Raw genomic sequence first — 25,457 nt, forward strand, 5'->3', positions numbered from 1 at the left:
TCACAGTCCCCTCCTCCTCTCTAGGAACTGGTACCAATATCCAAAACTATACCAAATTACTGTACAAATATTTATATAGATGCATGGAATCAGGGATACCTGACAGGACTAAATCATCCTCCGCAAGCAAGGGAAAAACCTGTCTGGTGGACATCTGCAATAAATACACTCTATAACAAAAGAAACAAATTTACTGTCCAGGACCAAGAAGGAGCAGGTGCCCAATTGGAAGCAATCTCTCCTTAGCCTAAACAAGCAATAAGAGCACTAGTGAAATCCTCCAAAGCAAACTTCGAGTCCAAATTTGCCACATCTACTAGAGACAATCATTAGGTCTTCTTCACATATGTCCATAATCTCAAAGGTAGCACCCTGATCTGTTCAGAACTGGTGGTCAAGGACACCACATATACAAATGCCGTAGATATAGCAAACTTGCTGGCTGACAGATTAATTGAAAAGTTTACCCCTCTGTCCCCCTCATCAGTAAATCAGGACATTCCCAGTACCTGCCCCCTTCCCCTTATATCTAGAGATCAGGTCATCACTGCTCTCTCAAAGGCAAAAATACAACCTCCATAGGACCCAATGACATCCCAGGCTGCATCTTACATGAACTCAGGCTGGAACTTTCAGCACCATTAGGTGCCCTATTCAGCCAAAGTCTGAGTACTTGCTTTGTCCCAGCTGAGTGGAGTACACAGCCACTGTCATCCCTTTAAAAAAGGTGGAGCATCCAGTGATCCGGGAAATTATAAGACCCATCAGCCTAACTAGCCTGATGTGCAAGGCCATGGAACGTATTATCATGGACCTCACTAACAGGGACTTTGGCAACCTCCAAACACTCGATCCCACACAGTTTGGCTTTGTCAAGGGGAGGTCATGTTTGTTACACTTGGTCGACTTTTTTGAGACAGTCACCAAAGCCATGGATGAGGGGAAGACAGTGCATGCTGCCTACCTTGACCTGGCTAAAGCCTTCAACACTATTCCTCACTCAAGCATAATAGATAAACTCTCTCAACTAGGCATCAATCCGTATGTTTCCAGATGGGTAGCTAACCGGCTCACTAATGGAACCCATCTGGTCAAAATAGGGGAAACCACCTCTAGCAGTAGACCCATATTGAGTGGTGTACCCCAGAGTTCGGTTTTGGGGCCTCTGTTATTTGGAATATACTTTTCTGAGGTGCAGGCCAAAAGCAGTGGGCTATGGCTGATCAGGTTTGCAGATGACTGCAAGCTGGGCGTTGTCATCAATTCCCTTAGTGACGTGGATATCATCCAAGAGGGTCTCACCTAAACAAATGACTGATGCCAGAAGCATGGCCTCAAGCTGAATACAAAAAATGCATCATCATCCCCTTTGGGGAAAGTGATGTCCCCACAAATTATCATATTAATAACAATGTCCTAAGCACGCAGTCAGTCGTGAGGGATTTGGGCACCCAGATTTATAGCAACCTGACTTTTGACCACCATGTTGCTTCCATTGTACGGTAAGCTTTCTACATGGCCCACCTCATAAGTAAGGGTATCTCATCCAGGGAAAAGGAGGTCATAACATCCCTGTATTCTTCCCTTATAAGGCCCATTATTGAGTACAACGCTCCATTCAGCATGTACCTCGCAAAGCACATGCAGCAGCTGGAGAGACCACAGAGGTTCCTCACCAGGAGAATCGTGGGCCTCAAAAATCTTCCATACACAGGCTAAAAACTCTATCCCTCTACTCTTTCATACAGACTCCTCAGAGGTGATCTCTGTCTGGCATACAAGGTGATCTCGGACCCCACCTTGATGGGATTGCTGCTTATCCGTAAGTCAATTTCCCCTCGAATAACCCGCACACGCACCCTCAACCTGGTATGTGACATCAATAGGACTTATTGGCCAGACAGATTTGTGTCCCAGAGGCTTCCCCATCTGTAGAATAGAGACTCCCTCTCCATGGCAAGCAAAGTACCTCTTTACCCTTTTTTAAGCACACCCTGGATAACTGGATGGGAAATAGAAAATACATCCCTGGGATTCCACCCATGTCCCTGCTAGACAGGCACATCGGGTGCTGATTTGTCTATACATGGTCTGAACTCTTGGCTAGGCTTATAAGGGCCTCAGAGCTAATAGTCTAGTAACTTCCTATGGTCCTATAATCTCAGCTCTATGGCTGTCTCCAAATTGTTCAACCTGACTGACCCTGTAATATACTCATTTCTAATCCTGTCCATCCTCATCATACCCAATGCAAATCTTAACATCTTTAACTCTGCCACTTCCAGCTCTTGACTCCCGTCTTTTCGTTAGTGCCACCGTCTCCAACCCATATAACATAGCTGGTCTCACTACCATCTTGTAGACCTTCCATTTCACTCTTACTGGTACCTGTCTGTCACAAATCCCTCCTGACACTCTTCTCCACCCACTCCATCCTGCCTGTACTCTTTTCTTCACTTCTCATCCACAATCACCATTAGTCTAAACTGTTGATCCCAAGTATTTAAACTCATCCACCTTTGCCAGCTCTACTCCCTGCAACCTTACCATTCCTCTGTCCTTCCCTAATTCGTACACATATATTCTGTCTTAGTCCTGCTGACCTTCATTCCTGTCCTCTCTAGAACATATTGCCACCTCTCCAGGGTCTCCTCAACCTGTTTCTCACTGTCACTACAAATGACAATGTCATCCGCAAACATCATAGTCCATGGAGACTCCTGTCTGATCTCATCTGTCAACCTGTCCATCACCATTGCAAATAAGAAAGGGCTCAGAGCTGATCCTTGATGTAATCCCACCTCCACCTTGAATGCATCCGTCACGCCTACTGCAGACTTCACCACTGTAACACTACCCTCTTACGTATCGTGTGCCACTCTTACATATTTCTCTACCACTCCCGACTTCCTCATACAATACCACAACTCCTCTCTACGCACTCCGTCATATGCTTTCTCGAAATCCACAAAGACACAATGCAGCTCCTTCTGACCTCCTTTATACTTCTCCAGCAACACCCTTAGAGCAAACATTGCATCTGTAGTGCTCTTTTCTGGCAAGAAACCATACTGCTGCTCACTAATCCTCACCTCCCTTCTTAACCCAGCTTTCACTACTCTTTCTCATAACTTCGTGCTATGGCTTATCAGTTTTATCCCTCTGTAGCTACTACAGCTCTGCACGTCTCCCTTATTCTTAAAAATCTGTACCAATACACTTATCCACTCCTCAGGCATCATCATACTTTCATAGGTTGGTACTAAGCTAATGGCCCTGGGGCCTTTACAAGCTTAGCCCATAGGATTACCCTGGCATCGTGCCACCCGACCTTAGTTCCAGTGCCTCTGTCGAGTAAAGCCACTGGAGTGATCCCTAGGGTGAATTTTCTATTTCCCATCTACTCATCAAGATTTCGCTTGGAGGGCCAGTGAGATGCTCTGCTTGACATGTGTGGGAAGTCTATTTCATAGCATGGGCAGTCTCTGGGTTATGAACCTGTCCCACCAGAATGTTCTGTTGACTGTGGTAATGAGGTTGAGGTCTCTGGAGCGTGTGGTGCGGAGGGATTGGGATTTCTTTAGATGCAGCATTTTTAACAGAGCTGGGTCAGACATGGCTTTGTAAGTCAAGCAGAGATCTCCTCTAAGTTGGCGATATAAGACCGAGAATAGTTGGAGTTTTTTGAGTCTGTCCATATAGGGCAAATGTTTAAGGCCTAGGATCCTCTTTGTGAGGTACTTTTGCGGCCTCTCCAGTTGTTGCAGGTGTTTAGTGAGGTACATGCCAAATGAGGCATTGTACTCAATGACTGGCCTAATGAGGGAAAAGTAGAGGGGAGACAATGACCTCTTTCTTCCTGGATGCAAAACCCTTAGTAATGAGATGTGCTACATAGAAGGACCTTCTGACCACAGTGGCAATTTGGTGGTCAAACGAGAGATTTTGTTAAACAATCTGGTTTAAAACCCCACTGCTATCTCTCCTGAACACCTCCATCCTTCCACAGATAATGTCATCTAGGCCAACAGCCTTTCCATTCTTCATCCGCTTCATAGTTATCCTTACTAATCCATTACACTTCCTGATTCACTATCCCCACATCATCCAACATTCTCTCTCTCTCATTCTCTTCATTCATCAACCCCTGAAAGTACTCTTTCCATGTGTTCACCAGACTGTCCTCGCTTGAGTTTTTTCCTCATTATCCTTTATAACCCTAACCTGCTGCACATCTTTCCTAGCTTAGTCCCTCTGTGTAGTCAATTGCTATAGGTCTTTCTCTCTCCGTAGTGTCCAGCCTTTCATACAACTCGCCATATGCCTTATCCTTTGCCACCTCTCTATTCACCATGCCCCTCATCGCCTTGTACTCCTGCCTACTTTCTTCATCTCTCTGACAATCCCACTTCTTCTTTGCCAACCTTTTCCTCTGTATATTCTCCTACATGTTCTCATTCCACTACCAGGTCTCCTTGTCCTCCTCCTTCTGTCCATATGTCACACCAAGCACCTTTCTAGCTGTCTCCCTCACCACCTCTGTGGTGGCTACCCAGCTATCTAGCAACTCTTCATTTCCACCCAGTGCCTGTCTTAACTCTTCCCTGAACTCCAACTTAGTTATCCTTTTTTCCCTTCCATCATTTGGTCCTTGGCACTGCCCTCACTCTTCTCCTCCTCTTCTTGATTGCCAGCATCATCCTACAGACCATCATCCTATGCTGCTTAACTACGCTTTCCCCTGTCACCACTTTGCAGTCTCCAATCTTCTTCAGACTGGCCCTCCTGCGTAGGATATAATCCACCTGTGTGCGTCTTCCTCCACTCTTGTCCATCTCACTATGCTGCTCCCTTTTCTTAAAATGTGAATTTATCACAGCAATGTCCATTCTTTTTGCAAAATCCATTACCATCTGACCTTCTGCATTCCTCTCCTTAACACCATACCTATCCATCACCTCCTCATCCCCTGTGTTCCCTTCACCAACATGCCCATTGAAATCCACTCCAATTACCACTCTCTCACCCTTGAGTACACTCTCCATCACTTCATCCAACTTGCTCAATTTTTTCTTTCTCATCCATCGCACACCCAACTTGCGGAACATATGCACTAACAACATTCATCACCACTCTATCAATTTCCAGCTTCATAAACATCACCCTATCTGACACACTCTTCACCTCCAAAGCACTGTTACTACAGGATATCCCCTACCCCATTTCTTCTCCCATGCACACCATAGTACCCACCTCCGATACACCTGGCCTTATCCCCTTCCATCTGATCTCTTGCACACAATATGTCCAGCTTCTTTCTCTCCGTCATATCAGGTAGCTCTCTCAATTTACTAGTCATACTGCCAACATTCAAAGTTCCTACCCTCACTTACACACTCTTAACTTTCCTCCTCTCGTTCTGCCTCTGGGCATGCCTTCTGCCTCTTCTCCTTCTACTTCAGCCAATAGTTGCCCAATTTCCACCAGGACCCTGTTGGCTAACAGTACTGGAGGCGGTCGTTGTTAACCAGGCCTCGACTTATCCGGTATGGAAATCTGTATTGTCCGCATATTTTGTCTGGAAAAAAAATTACACCAGATTCCCTTCCTGATGTAACCCTCCCCATTTATCCAGGCTTGGGACTGATGCAAAGAAATACACTGGCTTGTGCATCTCCCAGTGTCTGGGTTGCTCTCTTCCTTCCATCTCCCAATGTTTTTCATAATTAGATACAGATTTTGATTGTTGAGTATAATGAATAAATGTGGTGCGAGTTTCGTATGTTTTTAACTGTGTTAAAGTCCCTGCAATGTTAGTCTAATGACGCACTAAGTTTTAAGTTGTCCAGATGGCTGTGTGTGTTATACTTTGTTTTACTGTTTTGGCTGGGTGTGTGTGTGTGTTTATGCCAGGGTTTAAATACTTCTTTATTCCTAGCATTGTCCTTCCAGGGGTGTAGCCTCCCTCTCTCTCTCTCTGTGTTAGCATGAAAGCTCTGAAGGGCTTTGTGCCTAAACCTGTCTTTTAGTCAGCTCAGTTCAAGCTTAACTTTGGACACGTGGAATGTGCCCTGAAGCTTGGGAAGATGACCTCCTGTTATATCATTGGCAGAATATAACCCTTATAGCGAAGGCCACTGCAGTAATGATCATTCAAAGATCTACTATCATAGTAAGTTTACTTACACAGCTATACCTTCCATTTATTTTCTTAAATTTGACACTTGCCTCTCTAAACCATCTTGGTATGTACACATTTACTGCAAACAGTTCAGAGTTAGCAAACTGTCCCCATTCATTACTATACATATTACACTTTACATATTAATTGATGATACTAAAGATGTGAAGAGTATAAAAAAGAAAGTCAGACTTGTATCTTTCTATCAATGACGAAATAATGCTAATCAACATTCAGTTATTCGGTATTTAGTTGCTACTTAAAAATTGCAGTGCATGTCCAAAAAAGCAAATGCTGGTAAAATTAAGAGGGTAGCCAACAACAACCAAACATTTGTTGCCATTTATACTTTACTGGTTGGCAGAATGTAAAGACAAAGTACTGTTAAACGGGTCTATATCATGAAATCGAAAGACGTAAATGTTGAATATGTAATTGTCGACACCTGCTACTCGAAATACCTACATGTCGAAATCAGTAAATATCGGAAAACAAAATACCGAAATGTTTTAGTTGGCCATTCCACGTACACTATGTGAAACGTCGCTCAGAAGTTGCTCAGGATATGTAAATTAGTATATGTGGATATTATGTTTTAATTACATTATTGCAAGATATAATGTAGAAAACTGCAGATATCTTTAATAACATGTAAGTATCATGGTGTAAATTATTAAAATATAACAGATTGTATAAATATAAGTATGTAGAGTAGTTCGGCGTGCATACCCGTTATACCAGTAGCAGCTATGGCTAACGCTGACAAAACAGGACCTGGTGTGTGATAGGTAATGTGTGCGAGAGTGTGGATTCACAAAAGGGAAGAAGTATGCTTGTGATAGAAGGGTATCTGTACGTGTTAGAAAAGGTTGTGAAAAATAAGAGGTACTGGTGCTGTCATTTAAAGCAAAGCCATAAGTGTAAGGGTAGGGCTGTAACAGAATGGAATGAGTTGCAGGACATATTAGTGAAGTCTACAGTACATCAGCATTTTCCAGATGCAACAGAGATAGATAAGTACATTGCCTGTGCAAAGCTGAAGAACATGTCCAGAGATTGTAGAGCAACTCCTGCCCTGTTAGTTGACGATGTGTTGGCTAGTACTTCCTTAGAGAGTGTAGTCACATTACTTACACGTAGGTCCCTGCTACAACGTGTGAATAGAGTAAGACGTAAAGGTCTTTTAATGAATGTAAAGCCTACTACTTGTCTATCTTCCATTTCGTTAGATGAATTTAAGCTAAAGGAATATAGCTTTATTCAGGAATGTAAGGTGGATGTACATTCTAATTTGCATGTGTTGGTATTCACCACTCAGGAAAACTTACTGGATCTATGTGACAGTAAAATGTGGTTCATGGATGGTGTGTTTTTGACTAAGGGGAAGTTCTGTAGGCAGTTATATAGTATACATGCCATCATGGATCGTAATAATAACAGAACATGTGTACCTTTATTATATGCACTAATGACAAAGAAATCCTTTAAAGCGTATAATTTTATGTGGGAATGCTTGCTTACATTATGCACACGGTTGAACTTAACACCAAAAGTGAGGTTCCTGTTATGTGATTTTGAGTTAGCTGCAATAAAAAGTATTGCAGCTAACTTTAGTGAAGTTATTAATAAAGGTTGCCTGATGTCCTTCAAGGATGCATCTGCAGTCCTTACAAATGGGTTGTCCTGTCGTCAGGCAGCCCTTCGGTCGGCCGGATTCCAAAGTCTGGGTCTGGCTTCGGCTGGTGTCCCACTTCACCCGACGTCATAGCTGCAGTTACTCGGGTATAAAGGCATCAGCCGACGCCATTTTCCTCAGTCTTTCTTGCCGCGTGGCGCCCGAAGCAGAAGCTGTTCGCAAGTGCCGGTCGGTCAGATCCAGAGATTACTACTACCGAATACTTCTACTACTACCGAAGACTTCTAAAAAGCTAAGTACCCCGTTGGGGACTCTTTCTTGCCTCAGCCGATGTCAGAAAAAGTGAATAACTGTTTAACTTGTGGGAAACAAATACCTCATAAAGATTTCCACTCTTACTGCTTACCTTGTTTAGGCCCAGACCACGACGTAGCAGCTTGTCTAGCCTGTGCTTCTTTTAACCGACGGACGCTTAGACGTCGGTCGGAATTTGCTGAGCAGTTTTTCGGCTCTGATTTTGCTTATATTATGCCGTCGGATCCTCCGACTTCACAAATATCCAAAAAACGCAAGGAAAAGGACCGACACTCGCGGTCCACGGTTTCGGCCGAAACCGCCGTTAAGCCAACCGCGAGTGTCTCGGTTTTGGCTGAAACCGAGCAAGCGGTTCTTCCTTCAGCCGAAAACATGCCTTCTACCAAGGCCTCTTCCAACCTGGTGGAATCGGCTTCTGAAATCCAACCTGCAGTTGTGGTTTCTCAGGAATTATCTGACACTATTCCCTTGGATATTTCAACCCCTGCACGTGGAGCTGCTAGGCCTCCTGCAGCCATGTCTATTAAGGCCTTTGCCAGGGCTAAAGCAGCTAAAGCTACAAAATCTGTGCCTGTTAAGACCCCCTCCCACAGGCCCAGCTCCAGTACCCAAATGCTTTCTCTAGCAGAGGATCTCATTTCCTTAATCCGGGGATCCCAACCTCACCCAGACAGGGCCTCTCACCCACCTCCAGAGAAGAGGCCTAGAGCAGAGCCCCCTGAGCCAGTTTCCACTGATGATTCCTCTGATGATTCAGATAATACAGACCCTCCAGAGGCTCCTTATTCCCCTTATGAAGACTCTGATGCTGAAGAGTCCATCCCTTCTGCCTTCCGCCTGAGGAATTTTCCTTTGGGGAAACCTTGCATGCTATGAGGGAACAATTTCAGTGGCAGGGCCAAGATTTTTCAGACTCCAGAAAAAGGCTTAGAACCTTTTTGCATTTACCACAACATAGGCCTTTAGCTATACCTCCAGTTCTTTCTGTTGTAGATGATGCATTTAATGATGCTTGTACTGCTCCTGACTCATTACCTCCGGCCCCTGCTAAGCCCGATAGATTCTACAGGGTCCCGGACACACATCACCATTTATACAAGGCTCCTTTTGCAGATCCCGAGACTATCTCCCAGGGGCCTAAGGCTGTAGCACCTACCTCTGCCAAAAATCCCCTTCCCTCTGAAAGGGAATCCAGGTCCTTAGAGAGATGGGGTAAAAAAGTTTACACTTCTGCTACTCTGTCAGCTAGGGCCTTGAACTGTCAATTCCATATGATCCAATATCAGGAATTTATGCTAGACCAGTTAACTAAAAAACTGTCCTCTGATGAACCTTTAGATAAGAAATATGTTCAGGAAATGGTACATAACATTCAGCAAGTTAGTAACCATTCTTTAAAATGCGGCTATGATGCACTGGAGGCTTCCTTTAGATCAGCCATGACTGGCACAGTTATCAGAAGGCATGCATGGTTAAAAGAGCAGGCCTTACCGGACCATGTCAAATCAAAACTATTAGATGCTCCCATGGACAAGATCAATTTGTTTGGTTCTCCTGCACAACAGGTACTGAAGAAGATGGAAGAGAAGGCAAAATCTGTCCAAACAGTGAAAGATTTCTTACAGGTCCAACCTCCAAGGTTTAGCAGGAATTGGCCCTCCAAGAATTGGTCCTTTCCAGACTCCTCCAAAGCACAGAGAGGCAGGAATAGGCGTTCAAGAGGCAGAAACCAATCCAGGGGTGCCTACAGGGGACGCCAGTGGCAGGGTAACAACCAGCGAGGCACAGACGCAGCCACCACCACTGCAACAGGACAATCACAGTGACTTGGCTCTGGCACCGCCTACCAGGGAACAACTAGAAGCACCCTTAGGCGGAAAGCTAGCTTTATTTTCAAAGAACTGGCATTACATCACAACAGACAAGTGGATTTTGCAGACTATAGACCAAGGTTACAGGTTTCATTTCCATACTCTACCAGGAAAGACAGGAATGCCAAACCTACCTCCAAATCAAAAGGAAGAAGCTCTAAAACAAGTAAATCAATTATTAAAAATAAGAGCTGTGGAAAAGGTACCATATATGGAGCAAGGAAAGGGCTTTTACTCCAGACTCTTCCTAGTACCAAGGAAAGAAAGCAAATGGAGACCTATTCTCGATCTGTCCGCTTTAAACACATTCCTCATTGTTCCAAAATTCAAAATGCTGACCCTACAGCCGCTTCTTCCCATGCTGGGCAAGGAGTCTTGGCTGGTTACTCTAGATCTCAAGGAGGCATACCTGCACGTACCCATACGACCAAATTGCAGAAGATACCTCAGATTTCTTGCAGGATCAGAGCATTATCAATTCTCAGCATTGCCCTTTGGCTTATCTACTGCGCCCAGAGTGTTCACGAAATGCCTGGCATCAGTAATCGCTCATTGCAGGCTTCAGGGAATCCAAATCTACCCTTACCTGGACGACTGCCTGATACAAGCAGACAACAAAAACAAGCTAGCAGAAGACTTGAAAAGAGTCATTTACCTTCTACAAGCCCTGGGATATACAGTCAATATAAAAAAGTCAAGGCTGATACCATCCCAAAAGATAACCTTTTTGGGTGCGGAGCTGGACACATCCAAACAAATGGCATTCCTAACAGTAAAAAAACAGGAGCAACTCCCTCTCTACTTCCTGGCATTAACAAAGCAAAACCATCTAACAGCAAGAAAAGTCCTGCAGGCATTGGCCTTCATGGCATCCTGCATAATATTGGTCCCACATGCCAGACTGCACATGAGAAAGCTACAGTGGTACCTAAAGAATTTATGGTCTCAGCACAAGCACAGCCTAGAAACTCACATTCCAATAATTCCATGCCTGAAGCAAGAATTCCACTGGTGGGCTCAGGCCTGTCAATCAAACGAAGGATTGCCCTACCGCAGCACTCAACCAAGCCAAACCATCACAACGGACGCCTCAGACCTCGGATGGGGGGCCCACATGATGGACAAATGCATACAAGGTTTATGGACTCAAGAGCAATTGCACGTACACATACACCTAAAGGAGATGCTGGCAGTAAAACTGGCGATTCAGGCTTTCAAACCATTTCTTCGACAGGGCCAACTGATGATAAGGACAGACAACACCACAGTTATGTGGTACATCAACAAGCAGGGAGGCACACATTCGTACCCTCTATGCCGGATGGCCCTGGACCTCTGGAATGTGGCCCTGAGTTACAACATTCAGTTACAAGCAATTTATGTACCAGGAAAAGAAAACACTCTAGCAGACATACTAAGCAGGACTACCACGGATGCCCACGAATGGATGCTGCATCCGGACATCTTCAAAACCATAACAAGAAAATGGCGTCTCCCAGAAATAGACTTATTTGCATCCCCACACAATCACCAATTAAAGAAATTCTGCACCAGGACGTACCATCCACTGGCATGGAAGGTGGACTCCCTATCCTTCAGTTGGAAAAATCTGACAGCATATGCATTCCCACCACTTCCTTTGATGCACAAGGTGCTATTGAAGATCAAAGAGGACCGTCCAAGGATCATTCTGATAGCTCCAGATTGGCCAAGGCAACATTGGTACCCATTACTGAGGAGCATGTCTCGGGAACAGATGTGGCCCTTACCTCTAGTTCCCTTGCTGTTAACTCAGAACAACTACAACAACCTGCATCCAAACCTGAAAACTCTGCAGCTGACTGCCTGGAACATTGCATAAGACAAATTAACCCAAATTTATCCCAAAGGGTTAAGGACATTATCTTGGAAGCTCGCAGACCTTCAACAAGGAAAACCTATTCAGCAAAATGGAAAAGATATCTCATTTGGAGTACTGCTGAAGGGGAAGATGTGTCACTGGTAAACATAGCCAACATCTTGGAATACTTGGCAGAGCTATTCCACAAAGGCCTGTCCTACTCTTCCATCAAGATTCATGCATCAGCTATTTCAGCAGAATACGACTTGGATCCTCCAGTCTTCTCACATCCTCTGCTCAGGCAGTTTCTCAGAGGAATTAAAAATGTAAAGCCTCCTAGGAAACCACCATTACCTGCATGGGACTTGAACTTTGTGCTAGAAAAATTGACACTTCCTCCTTTCGAACCAGCAGCAACAGTAGAATTGCAATACTTATCATGGAAAACTGCTTTCCTGCTGGCAATCACTTCAGCAAGAAGGGTTTCTGAGCTACAGGCATTAATGGCAGTACAGCCCTTTCTGATCTTCCATCAAGATAGAGTGTCCATGAGAACAAATCCTACTTTTATGCCTAAGGTGGTCTCCAGAGTATCTTTGAATCAGGCTATCCACCTACCTACATTCTTCCCCAATCCACAGAACAGGGGAGAAAGACTGTTGCATACCTTGGATGTACACAGACAATTACGCTACTACCTGGACAGGACCAAGAGCAGTAGAAAAACTGACCAGCTACTGGTAGCATATGCAACAGGAATGGAAGGAAAAGCAATTTCAAAACAGACAATATCTAAGTGGATAGGAAATTGCATTAGATTTTGTTACTCCTACCATGGAAAGAAAACTCCAGAAAACATCAGGCCTCACTCTACAAGAGCTACAGCCACTACCACAGCTTTTCTACGAGGAGTGGCTACCAAAGACATTTTAGAGGCTGCTACTTGGAGCTCCGTGCATACATTTGCCAAGCATTATAATTTACCTTTATACTCTAGATCCCGAGCAGGTTTTGCCACTGCTGTTTTGCAAGGGATCTTAACTACACCATAAATCTATCTTTCCTCCTCCCCCAGTTTGGCTATGGTATTCTACCCATTTATAAGGACTGCAGATGCATCCTTGAAGGACATAGTACAGTTTTGTACCTACCATAAATGTAGATATCCGATAGGAATGCATCTGCAGTCAGGATTACCCACCCTCCTTCCCCTTTGTGGTACTCCTAGGGTATTTGCCCCTCTTATAGCTAGCTGGGGGAATCTATTATGGTGTATTTGTTTGTATATATGTATATACATGTTTATCTTTTGTTTGCTCTCTAATATTTGGAATCATTGGCATTTATCCAAATTTAGTCCTCCTAGAGGGCACCTGGCATCTGGGGCAAGAAACACTGAGGAAAATGGCGTTGGCTGATGCCTTTATACCCGAGTAACTGCAGCTATGATGTCGGGTGAAGTGCGACACCAGCCGAAGCCAGACCCAGACTTTGGAATCCGGCCGACCGAAGGGCTGCCTGACGACAGGACAACCCATTTGTAAGGACTGCAGATGCATTCCTATCGGACATCTACATTTATGGTAGGTACAAAACTGTACTTTTCACTTTTCGCAGTGTGTATATGGCGTAAGGTACAACAGCTACAACTGTCGACATTGTATGGTACTTGCATTGAATTTCAAAGGGCTGTGAAAGAACTGATCGCTTTGAGTTTCCTGCCAGAGGATGAGGTTGTACCAGTATTTAAAGAGCTATGTAAAATCTTTCCTGTGGAGGGTGAAGAGCTGTTAAATTACTTTTCTGATGTTTTTGTGTTGGGCTGTGTACGTAAGCAGTTTACTCGTTCAGTAGTTGTTAGTAGATTCCCTCCAATGTATCTGATTGCATTCTGGAATGTGTCTAGTCTAAATGATCATGGGCTGCCACGTACACAAAATCATGTGGAGGGTTGGCACCACAGAATACGTTGTCTACTTGGCAGGTGAATCTCTGATAATACCCTGTGTGCTCTCTGTTTTAGTACGAGAGCAGAATAGGGTGGATGAGATACGTTTACAGCTGCTGTCTGCATGTGCCGTGTCATCCAAGAAAAGGAAGACTATGGAACGTGAGGGACATCTGAAATCTGTCCTTTGTAATAGGCAGGAGTATAGTACTGCCCAATTCCTCAGAGCTGTTGCTATGTTGTTAAAGGTATAACGTGACATACTATGGACTGTAGATATTATGCACCGTTCACATAGTGTAGAGTTAGTAAGGGATATACTCTTTATTTTAGTTTATGTGCACTAGGACATATATTATATATTTAAGTGTTATTGGAGGTGTAAATTGAGTGACGTGTTGCACTGCAGTGGGGTGTGTTTTATATTATGTTTTTGGCGTTATCACACTGGGTGTTGTTTGCGGGGCCAAACAAAATCATTCGACATTTCGAGTTTCGATGTTTACGTTGTTCAGCGTTTAGGTATTTCGAGTAGTAGGTGTCGACCATTACGTATTCGACATTTACGTCTTTCGATTTCATGATATAGACCCCCTGTTAAACATATTACAGCATACTTAAAGAAACACAAATGAACCCAAAACCAGTATTGTGTTTTAGTAAGTAACTGCACAGAATTTAAAATCACAGGCATGAAAAGTTGAGTATAAAGCAGTGATAAGTTAAGTCTAAGTCTCTGACTAAACCAGCTTAAAAAATAAACTCATAGGCTTCCAAAACCTGCTTTGAAAAACAGCAGAACAAGGTGGTAATAGATTCCAAACCATCCACTTAACTATTTTTCCACCTCATGAATAAGCATGGGCAGCTACAGTACTAGTTGGATGTGTCAAAGTATTTTAGGAAGACTGACAAACTTTGTCACCTTCAAGATGGGTAAACAAGGTAAACCAGTTTCCAAACGAGCCTTCTCTAAGCTAATAAAGAGGTTTACTGTATTCTAGAAACTCCATTGAAACATATTGCAAGGAGAAATTAGAGCTCACTATGCCAGCATTTTTCAGGAAAATATTTGCTCAGAGTGATTTAAGAAGCACTGTTGATATTCAATCACACTTATCTTTAGATGCTATAAACTGGGCCTGTTTTCTAGAAACTATTTAGGATTTGTCATGGCAGTACTACAGGGCCTCTTTTCTCCAGCCTGCTAAGGTCCTGCTTTGCTGCACCATATGTGATGAATCCTACTGCAACACTGATGCTTACAATTAATATAACACCGTTGTATGACCATGCTTAGCCATTATATGTTCAAGCAGCATAATTGCTGTAGTTTAAGCTTCCAAAAATAAATAAATAAAAAATAAAAATGGTTGGTTTTGCTTTGGGGTGGTGCTTTTCCCATCCTCTTTCTCGCTGTCTTTCTCGACTGCATACCAAACATGGATTTTAATATTGTTTTGAGTACTTTTACAAGAGGCCGACATGCTTTCCTTTTTCATTATTTTGATAGCATAATTATTAAATATTATTATTTCTGCTGACTTTAGTGATTTTGAACATGCAGCTTTCAACTTTAGTTTTTTGTCGTCTAGATAAGACATACTCCTCACTATTATGGACCTTGGAAGAAGGTTAACCTTTGAATGTGAAGGTTTTTCTATAGATCTATGAGCCTTTTGATTTTCACATGGAAAGTCCATCCTGTAGCTTTAGTATATGGGATAATATTGTTGCTTAGAAATCCACTTATTTCCTAACATTATTCCAGACCATACAAAATTATCTCTTTTTTTCCTTTAGTCTTCAAATTCTTCACTTAGTTATTTTATGAGGCATTTTGTTTTAACAGGAATTGTCTCCTTTACCTTAAGCCTGGATGGACAGACATCCACCAAGCAGCTTAAACCCCATTAGTGATTCATTATAGTGTAGCAGTGTTCCTACCTGGAACATCTGAAGAGTATGCTCACACAACTGTGCTTTTCTCCTTTTATAGACTGTGTACACTGTTGCATATTGTAGATTTATGGATGTTTATATGCTAGTTTGAGTAGCTTTCGAACTGTATTTGAGAAAAAAATACCCTTTTTGCTGCCCACAGCTACTGATTTTCAGCTGCATGCAGATGCTCCTCCACCTACCACAACTCCACCACTGCTGTCTTCTTTTACCATATTTGATGAGAGTACATTTTTGAAAAGTCAAGAGACAAAGTAAGTATTTCTTATGTATTTATCAATTTCCTTTCATATTTTTCCTCTTGACCATTTTCATTTGTGCAGAATAACTTTCTTTGATATAAATATATATATGTTCATTTCTGATAAAAACTTTCTTTGTTCTAGGCCTGTTGGGAACCAGCTTCCAGAATCTGCAAGGCGTCCACTAACAGTGATTCCTAAACCATTGTCCTTCATCCTTCAAGATGTGAAGAGTGTAGAACAAAGTGTGAGACTCCTTTAATTATTTTTTTCATTACTTAATAGTTTGGGGTGCCAAAACATGTAAATATAATTTGTAAAATACAATATTATCATGTAATGTGCTCATTCACACTGTGTGTGCGTGTGTGCGTGTGTGCGTGTGTGTGTGTGTGTGTGTGTGTGTGTGTGTGTGTGTGTGTGTGTATATATATATATATATATATATATATGTATAAAAAAGCATGTAGGGTGGTTTGTGACAAAAAAAAGGAAAGCAATCATTTGAGTGAGTTTTGTGACTTACTGTCAGGCAGTATTCTTTCACAGTACAGTATTTTTTTTTTTTTTTTGCACAGAACAGAACTTAAAGACCTCAAGGCAGCAGTTGCTTTCTTCCCCATTCCAAAGGCAGCAGTTGCTTTCTTCCCCATTCCATCAGTGGGGAACAAGTAAACTGCTTCCGTTTCTACCCTAGGAGTACTAACTCCAGCTAACTTTTCCTTTCATGGTTCACATTCTTACTTCTCATGTAAATACCCTCCAAGTTGCCTGCTTTCTTTTTTTTTTTATTTACATAACTCTTAACAAAAGTCTTCCCTGGACCCTCTTCATACCCAAAGATTGTAAATCTGCTCTGCACTAAAGCACTGTGCTTACTCTGAAGACCAGCTATTTTTCATTACCTGTATATTCTTGCTTATTTCTAGCTTAATCTCCTTAAAGACACCATCTACCACTATGTTGTCCGAACCTTCTAGGCTAACACATATGAAGGGACTACCACCACTGTATTAAGTGACCCACCCCCCAGCACATAACCAACACTTCAAGCCTTAATTTATGCTTGGGGCAGCTCATCTGCATTCGGGTGTCTGTGGCCTGGCTAGTGCATTATCTGAAACTTAGAGAGCCGAAGGGTGAGTAAGTTTTGAAATGGCTTTGGGTTAGTGGCCTTTCTCCAGAATAGCCATTGAAAGGGGTATGATCTTTGATCAGGACAAAATCTCTACCCGACAGGTAATATTTCCTGGTGGTGAGGGCTCATTAATGTCCAAACACAGGCTTTCTGTAGCCGTGTGGCATTTCTCAGCATTACTGAGCTTTCCCCTAATGTAGCAAATGGGATTTTCCTTGCCTGTTGTAATCTGAGACAGCACTACATTTATTCTTACCTCTGAGGCATCCATATATAGTAGGAATTGTTTTGAGAAGTTGGGAGATATGAAAATGGGCTGTGACCAAAGCATATTTTTTAGTTGTTTGAAAGCTTGTTCCAGTGTATTTGTTCACTTGACTTTCAGTGGAGCTTTAATTTTAGTCACATCAGTCAAGGGTGGGCAGTACTGGTGAAATCAGGAACAAGTTTCTAATAATAGCTAGCCAAGCATCAAAAAAAGCTTTTACTTGCTTTCATTGATTGGTGTAGGATACTTGTGCACTCCCACCACTTTGTTCAGTCTGTGATTTCACAAGTTCGTAGCCTGTCATGTTGCCCAAATAGAGTGGCTTCTGCCATTCCTAACCTACACTTAACTGGATTAGCCATTAGTCCAGCCTGGTGCAGAGAATTTAAAATGACTTGCACTTTAGGCAAATGGCTGTTCTAGTCTTTAAAGACTATTATAGTGTCATCCAGGCTGCTTGCAACTTTATAATGTGGTGTAATGATTTTATACAGCAGTCTTTGGACTGGTCCATGAAAACCAAAAGGTAGCTCTATGATGGAAGTGTCCATTAGTGAGGAAAATGCCATTTATTTCCTTTCCTTTAGTATTTTTGCCAGTAGCTTTTCGTTGAGTCTAAAGTGTAGAGAAAATTAGGGTTGCCCAGTTTCTAATTCATTTTGCCCATCCTGGGCATAGAATATGAATTAAATTTAGATAAGATGTTTAACTTCCTGAAGTCACTGTAGAAATCTTATAGAGCTATCAAGCCTGGTTACCAGTGCAATGGGATAGTTCCCCCTCACTCTGGAAGTTTTCAATAACATCTTTTTGACTTTGATCCTTTATTGTTTGTTATTGGGACACTCATTAAAAGGTTTTAAATTAATAGCGGTCTTCTTTTTTTATGTTTCCACCTCAATTCATCCAAGAATGGAGTTATGGGCAGCAGCATAGACACTAAATGTTGCATATAAAGGAAAGTTTTATAGACCATCCGCTTTAGGCATAAACTGCAATGATCGGTATCCTCTGGACAGGAGAACACAGATCACTGACTGCATGCCATGTCAGGGCTAGCCACTCATTGGTTTTAAAATTGTCTCTAGTTGATTTGGTTGTGTTAACTAATGCCTTCAAACGGGCATGAGTATTTGTTAGTAATAAGTGGGTTGAGAACCTGGTATACTCCAACCTACACCAAGGATAGTGCTGATGGTGGGAAGGGTGTATGTACCTCTACTGGCTACTTTGTGCCTGCCATACAGTCCAGAACACCTGCATCAATAAGCTACTGGCCAGCTGGTGTTAAGTTGCCAGCTTCAGTTTCCTGGGATAGCACTGGTGAGGAAAAGCTAGATGTAAAACCAGTCAGCCTGCAAAGCATGAACTAAGAATTGCTACACTCTGTGTAGGTTCATTGACAGGATACAGCTCTGAAGTGGCTTACATGATGGTAAGGAGAAGGCTGGACATCTTGTATATCTAGGAGAAGAGATGGAAGGGCAGAGCAGCAAAGCTACTTGGCTAGGGATATAGAGTCTGTTACTGAGGAGGGGAACAGACTAGAAATGGTAGAGAATTGTGGTGAGGAGGAGGCTTTAGAAGACAGTGAGGGATGTCATCAGAATTAGTGAACAGACTCATGGTAATCAGACTACAGTGTAAGGATAGGGCACAATTCATAATCTCAGCATATGTCTCACAGCAGGGTTGTGACAGTGAAAAGAGTGCATTCAGACAGAAGTTGCAGGACTTACTAGATGAAGCAGGACAACAGGAATTGGTGTTGATAATGGGTAATCTGAATGCACATATTGTGACAGACAGAACAGGATATGAGGACCACCTGGGTCCAACAGGAATAAAGGAAGAGGCCTTTCTAGACTTCTGTCTGGCTAAGTGGCTTGATGGTGATCATCACATGGTTCAGCAAGAGAGACAGTGTGCGTTAAAGATCACTTACAAGAGTGGCTAGCATGCAAGTAAGGTAGACTTGCTCCTAGTAAAGAAAAGGCATTGGGGTAAAATCAGTGATTGCAAAGTCATTATCAGTGGAATAGGCGGTTCACAGCATAAATTACTGATCTGAAGTAGTTGACTTAATTTGTTCTTCAACCTATGGGTTTCGGATCTGACACGGCGACATTTTCTACCTTCTGGTCCGAGCTCCCAGCTCCTCCCCTTACCCATAATGCCCCCCTGTCGTCTTCCTCCCTTCAGATCTCGTATGCTGCTAGTGAAGCAGGATCCAAGTTCTTAGCATTAGTTGAGTCTTTGTGAGTAAAATTTTGTGATTTTTATTTTTGTGATAATCTATTTTCTCACTTTACCTCCCTGCAACAGTCTGTCAAAAAAAATAAATAAATAAAAAAGTTTTCCCTTCTGCTTCTTTTCTGTCTCGTGTGTGTATGTGTCTGGGCCTGTTAAGGATGTCAGAAGTGCCTAAATCAGGTTTCAGAACATGCACAGAGTGTGGCCATAAGCTGTCCCCAGTGGATGACCACACCCTTGTGTGGTGTGTTTGGGAACAGCACACCTTCAGACCTCCTATCCTATCTGTGCAGGGTTCAACCCCAGAGCACTGAAGGACAGGAGGGACAAACTAATTCTAAAAGGCCTATTTCCCTCCTTGGGGACAGTAGTACTTTTATCCCCCTCCGGGGGAACAGTGCCTTTGGGACTCAAACTCCCACCAAGAGGTCCGGGGAGGGAGAGAAGGCCAAGAAGGACAAGCCACAAAAGTGGTCCCCCGACCGCTCGGTTCAGGCAGAGGTCACCACCGAAAGTGAGGATTCCAACCAGGCCTTGGGTCTCCTCTGCTACAGTCTCCTAGATTCTTTCCTGAGCCAGAGGAAACCCCTATCTGGTCCCCAGTTAGGTCCTCTCCCCACCGGCATTCCAGACCTGTTTCAGTGGCATCTTCTTCCCACTCCACCCGGAGCTTGAGCGAAGCGGAGCTGGACAAGATGACACTGAGATTTATCTGCACCCAAATCCAGATGGGGGTTTTGCCTGCACCCTCTCTCCCTGGTTGGAGTAGCTTGCAGCCTTCCTTTTCACCTATAACTGCTTCTCTGATTCGACCATTGGTTTCACAGTCCTTGGATCTGAGGACCCTTGGGGTCAAGGGGTCTGCACTAACGGTTCCATGTACCTCAGTGCTGGCCATTGCCTTGATCATGTCTGATCCAACTAGCTTGGATTCAAGCTCTCGGAGCCGTAGTCTCAGGATAGGATCTGAGGGGGTGCTGTCGGCTCCTTGCGTTTCAGAGTGCAGTATCTGTCTCGGCTCCTAGAGCCTCTGCTCCGACCCCCCCCCCCCCGTCGGGTAAGAAGCGGACGGCCCCCACCAATATCTCCCAGGAGGCTCATTCCCCTTCAGCCTTTGAGTGGTGGAGAGGTTTCTCTCGGTTTCGAGACCCTTGACCATCTCATCCTTGGACTCCGTCCAGACCCCCTCAGCTTTGAGTGTGGTCCTGACAGTCTTGCCGTCTCAGGGACAGCCCGTGACCATCCTGCCTCAAGAGGCTCCCCCATGGGAACAACAGGAAATTTGCAAGTCCTCTCCAGAGAGTCCCACTGAGGAGATCCCTTGCTAATGGACTTGTAAGAGGAGGCACTTGGACTCTCCACCAGAGTCCCTCATCGAAGATGCTAATTTGGAGGAGGGGGGAGGTTCCCTGAGGTCACCCCCCCCCCCGAGGATGTCTCCTTTGGAGACATCCTGGAACTCCGGGGTGGGGGGCTACACCAAAACTGACCTCAGATGAGTCAGTGTTCCTGGAGGCGTTTGGCACTGGCCCATCTACCTCTTGGGTGTTCCCTCCTGTAAATCCTTTAGTTGACCTTATAACATCTAGGGCATGGAAGGAACCGGACACTCTGGAGCCTATCCCTAAGCACCCTGATGAGGTCTTGAGTCCCCCATCAGACAGGATATGCTGGAATAAGGGGTCCCCAGTGGATGCTATGGTTGTGGCAGCTGCCACCAAGAAGGAGCTCATGCAGGACAGCTTCAGGGTTCACCCTCCTGATCGAGAATCAAGGGCGATGGACTGTTTTGGGAAGAGGGTGTATGCTTCAGCGAGAAGGGCACTGAACTACATGGCACATATTCGATTACATCGAGACTTGGTCAAGGAAGTTTGAGTTGACCCCAGAGTCCATGTCAGAGGAGGACAAAAAGCAGTTCTCCACATGAATGGGCACTCTTTCAGCAGTTTCGAATATGTCCATGCATTTGCTCTCCCACGCTACGGACGGAGCCGCAAGGGCTGCTGGCATGGGTGTTGCCATCAGGCACTATGCCTGATTCCGACTTTGTCAATTCTCAGAACCCTTTAAGGCGCCCTTCACAAATTCCCCTTATAATATTGCTTCCCTTTTTGGTAACTCTGTTAGAGGGACTGGTCCAGAGTGAGAAGGCTGGGAAGACACTATCTGCCGTCGGAATCCGCTTCTCCTCCCCTCAAAGATCCTTTTCCAGGAATCAGCAAGGGATGAAGATGATGTGTTTCCAGAAGTCTCAGGCATTTTCCCTGGACACTCCGGACTCACCTTCCCCCAGAGGCAGAGGGGGTTACAACAGACACCCTCCTAGAGGCAGAGGGGGTCCCAGAAACTTCCGGTCCCGAGAACCCTTCTTGGAGAAACACTGGCAGCAGCCCTAAAGGTTTGCCCGACTGCTCGTCTCTGGAGACAGTCAAGGTTCACCTGTCGCTACACCCAACAGCATGGGAGTCTGTTACAAGAGATTGCTAGGTGTTGCGAATTATATCCAGAGGGTATTTCATCCTGTTCAAAGAACCATCATGACCGAAAAAACACCTCCCATATGCCCCACCCATGCAAAGGGAGGAAGCAGCACTAGAAATAAAAAAGCTGATAAACAAACTGGTCATGCAACCTGCCCCCTCAGACCAATCCGGATCTGACATTTACTCAAAGTTCTTTTTAGTGCCAAAGAAAACGGGGGACCTCAGACCTATCCTGGATCTGTCCACCTTGAACCCGTCAGTAGCCAAAACGAAATTCTGGATGGTCACTCTTCTATCCATCCTGTCCTATCTGCATGTGAACGATTGGATGTGCTCGATAGACTTCCAGGATGTGTACCATCATATCAAGATAGACAGGTGCGCTCTGAGATTCCTCCACTTCCGGCTAGGAGCCCGTCATCAGTTCAGAGCCCTTCCCTTTATTTTCACCACAGCCCTCAGGGTGTTTACCAAGGTGATGGCAGCAGGAGCGGCTCACCTGAGGTTTCAGGGTATTCAGGTCTTTCCTTACCTGGACGATTGGCTCCTTGCTGCCCCATAAAAGCGTCTACTTTGTCAGGCCAGGTGCTGCTTTTTTCATCTAGCAAACCGAGCATCACCATCAATCAGAACAAATCTTCACTGGCCACAGTTCAGATTCTAGACTTCATTGGGGCTCTGTTGAACACCGTTCAAATAAAAGTTTTCCTTCCCCCGGACAGGATACGCAAGTTCCGACAGCAAAAGCAGTTCTAAGAGCATTGGGGTATATGGCAGCCACTATCAACCTGTTACCTTTAGCACACCTTCATATGCGAATTCTCCAGTGGACTCTTGTTTTTCAGTGGTCCCTGTTAGATCTACCTTTGTCTCAACCCATTTGAATCGCCCGAGTGTGCAGGGATTCTCTTTGGTGGTGGATTCAGTAGCTGGACCTGCTGAAGGGATGTCCTTTTTTTCCATCCTTTCCCAAAGCTACGGTGACCATGGACGCCTCCCAGCTATGGTGGGGGGGAGACATTGCTCGGTAAGAACAGTGCAAGGATGTGGTCCCCATCCAAGACCAATTTTGATATCAATGTCCTGGAGATGAGGGCGGTAGTCCCTTCATGCTCATCTTCCTCTAGGAATGATCACAGTTCAGGCAGACAATATGTCAGTGGTCTGGTATATCACCAAACAAGGGGGAACTAGATCTTATCCCCTCTGTCACAAAGCCATGGGAGTGTGGGAATGGGTGATCTCCACTGGCCGTTTTCTGGTGGCAACACACATTCCGGGACAGTTCAAATTCTAGCGGACAGGCTCAGCAGATCTATCCTGATGTGTTACGAGTGGTGTCTGAATCCTTTAGTAGCAGAAGAGATCTTTCTAAAGTGGGGTCATGCTTGTTGCGATCTCTTCCCATCTCCTTCCAATGCGAAATGCAGCGAGTTCTTCGCTCTGAGCCCCCCTCAGGAGGAAGCCCCCAGAGACTCACTAATTCATGCTTGGCCTCCCAGACTTCTTTATGCTTATAGGTTCATAGGTTCATACTAGGCTATCTGCCCTAGGGCATTTATAAGCCTAGCCAGAATGTGTTTGGCTTTCGCCACCCATTTTAAATTTATTTTGCTATGCCCTTTTTCGAGGTTAGTATACTGTGCCTCTGTCTAACAGTGACACAGAAGTGATACCCAGGGTAAACCTACGATCTCCCATCCACTCATCAAGATTCCTCTTGAAGAGAGTCAATGAGGGACTCTGCCTAACCTGGACTGGGATTTTATTCCAGAGTGAAGGGAGCCTCTGGGTTATAAATCTGTCCCTCCAGCATGTCCTATTTATTTCAGTGCTGAGGTTCAAGTCTCTCGGCGTGGCTCGATGGGATTTGGATTTTCTGAGGTGCAGCATGTCCATTAATTCCGGGTTGGACATGGCTTTATCGTCAGGCACAGATCGCCTCTGAACAGGCGGTATGCCACTGAGTAGAGCTGGAGTTTCTTTAACCGGGCAGCATATGGCATCTGTTTGAGCCCTTTGATCCTCTTGGTGAGGTACTTTTGGGGACTTTCCAGTTGCTGCAGGTGTCTGGTAAGGTACATCCCAAAAGGGGCATTGTACTCAATTATGGGCCTGATGAGGAATGAGTAAAGAGGCACGATGACCTGCCCTGATCTAGATGTGAATCCCTTCATGATTAGGTGGGCTATATAAAATGTTTTTCTAACCACTTTGGCCACGTGGTTGTCAAATGAGAGATTGCTATCAACTTGGGTCCCCAGGTCCCTAATTACTTCTTCTGTCCTTAATGGATTACCACCTATGTGGTAATTTGTGGGCACTTTGTTTTTGCCAAAGGGGATGACTATACACTTTTTGGCATTTAACTTGAGGCCATGGCTCTGGCACCAGTTGTCTGTTTCTATGAGGCCCTTTTGGAGGATGCTTGTGTCGGCTGGAGAGTCGATTATGGCGCCCAGTTTGCAGTCATCTGCGAACTTGGTCAGCCACAGTCCTTCCGTGTTGGCCTATACCTCCAAGAAATATATACCGAACAAGAGAGGTCCCAGGACTGAACCTTGTGGGACACCACTTGTAACTGGTTTGGAGTCTGACATGGTTCCAGCAATTCTAACCATGTGGGTTCTGTCCTTGAGCCAGTTTGCAATCCATCTAGTGACATAGGGGTTTATATTTAAGCTGGTGAGCTTATCTATAATGCCTGAGTGGGGTATTGTATCGAAGGCTTTTGCGAGGTCCAGGTAGGCTGTGTGGACCACCTTCCCCTCGTCAATGGCCTTGGTGACTGTTTCAAAGAAATCAGCCAGGTTTAAGAGGCAGGATCTGCCCTTAACAAAGCCGAACTGGGTAGGATCCAGTGTTTGTAGGTCCCCAATATCTTTATTTATGAGGTCCATGATGATCCTTTCCATAGCTTTGCAGACCAAGCTAGTCAGGCTTATGGGGCGATAGTTTCCAGGATCCGTTGAGGCACCACCTTTATGTAGAGGGACCACTGTTGCTGTACGCCACTCTTTGGGCACATATCCTGTAGTAAGGCTGAGATTGAACAGTAGTTTTATGTTTGGGTTTAGCTCTTCTTGGAGTTCATGTAGGCGAGCCGGGACACCATCTGGTCCCATTGATGCTGTGTTTTTTGCTTTGGAGAAGGGCGGCTCTTACCTGAGCATCTGAGATGTCAGGGGGGCAGCACTCTGCTGGGATAGATATTTGCCCTTTTGGTGGGGAGTGGGGGGGGGGGGAGTTTGCGCTGAACCTGTCAGCTGGGATGTTGGCAATGTCTGGTGGGTTCGGTGTATTTTTTGTCATTTTGG

General features: G+C 44.5%; 1 protein-coding gene across 1 annotated transcript in view; it reads left to right on the forward strand.

Moving 5' to 3' along the window:
* BUB1B (BUB1 mitotic checkpoint serine/threonine kinase B) overlaps window positions 1-25,457 on the forward strand; it is a 1,687,592-nt gene that overhangs the window by 885,863 nt on the left and 776,272 nt on the right. The window contains exons 13-14 of the mRNA XM_044074144.1: window positions 15,896-16,007; window positions 16,140-16,242. Coding sequence (XP_043930079.1) covers window positions 15,896-16,007; window positions 16,140-16,242 — 215 coding nt within the window. The remainder of the gene's footprint in view (window positions 1-15,895; window positions 16,008-16,139; window positions 16,243-25,457) is intronic.

The sequence above is a fragment of the Protopterus annectens genome, chromosome 6.part0 (assembly GCF_019279795.1).
Source record: "Protopterus annectens isolate FY-2018-M chromosome 6.part0, PAN1.0, whole genome shotgun sequence".
Lineage (NCBI taxonomy): Eukaryota > Metazoa > Chordata > Ceratodontiformes > Protopteridae > Protopterus > Protopterus annectens.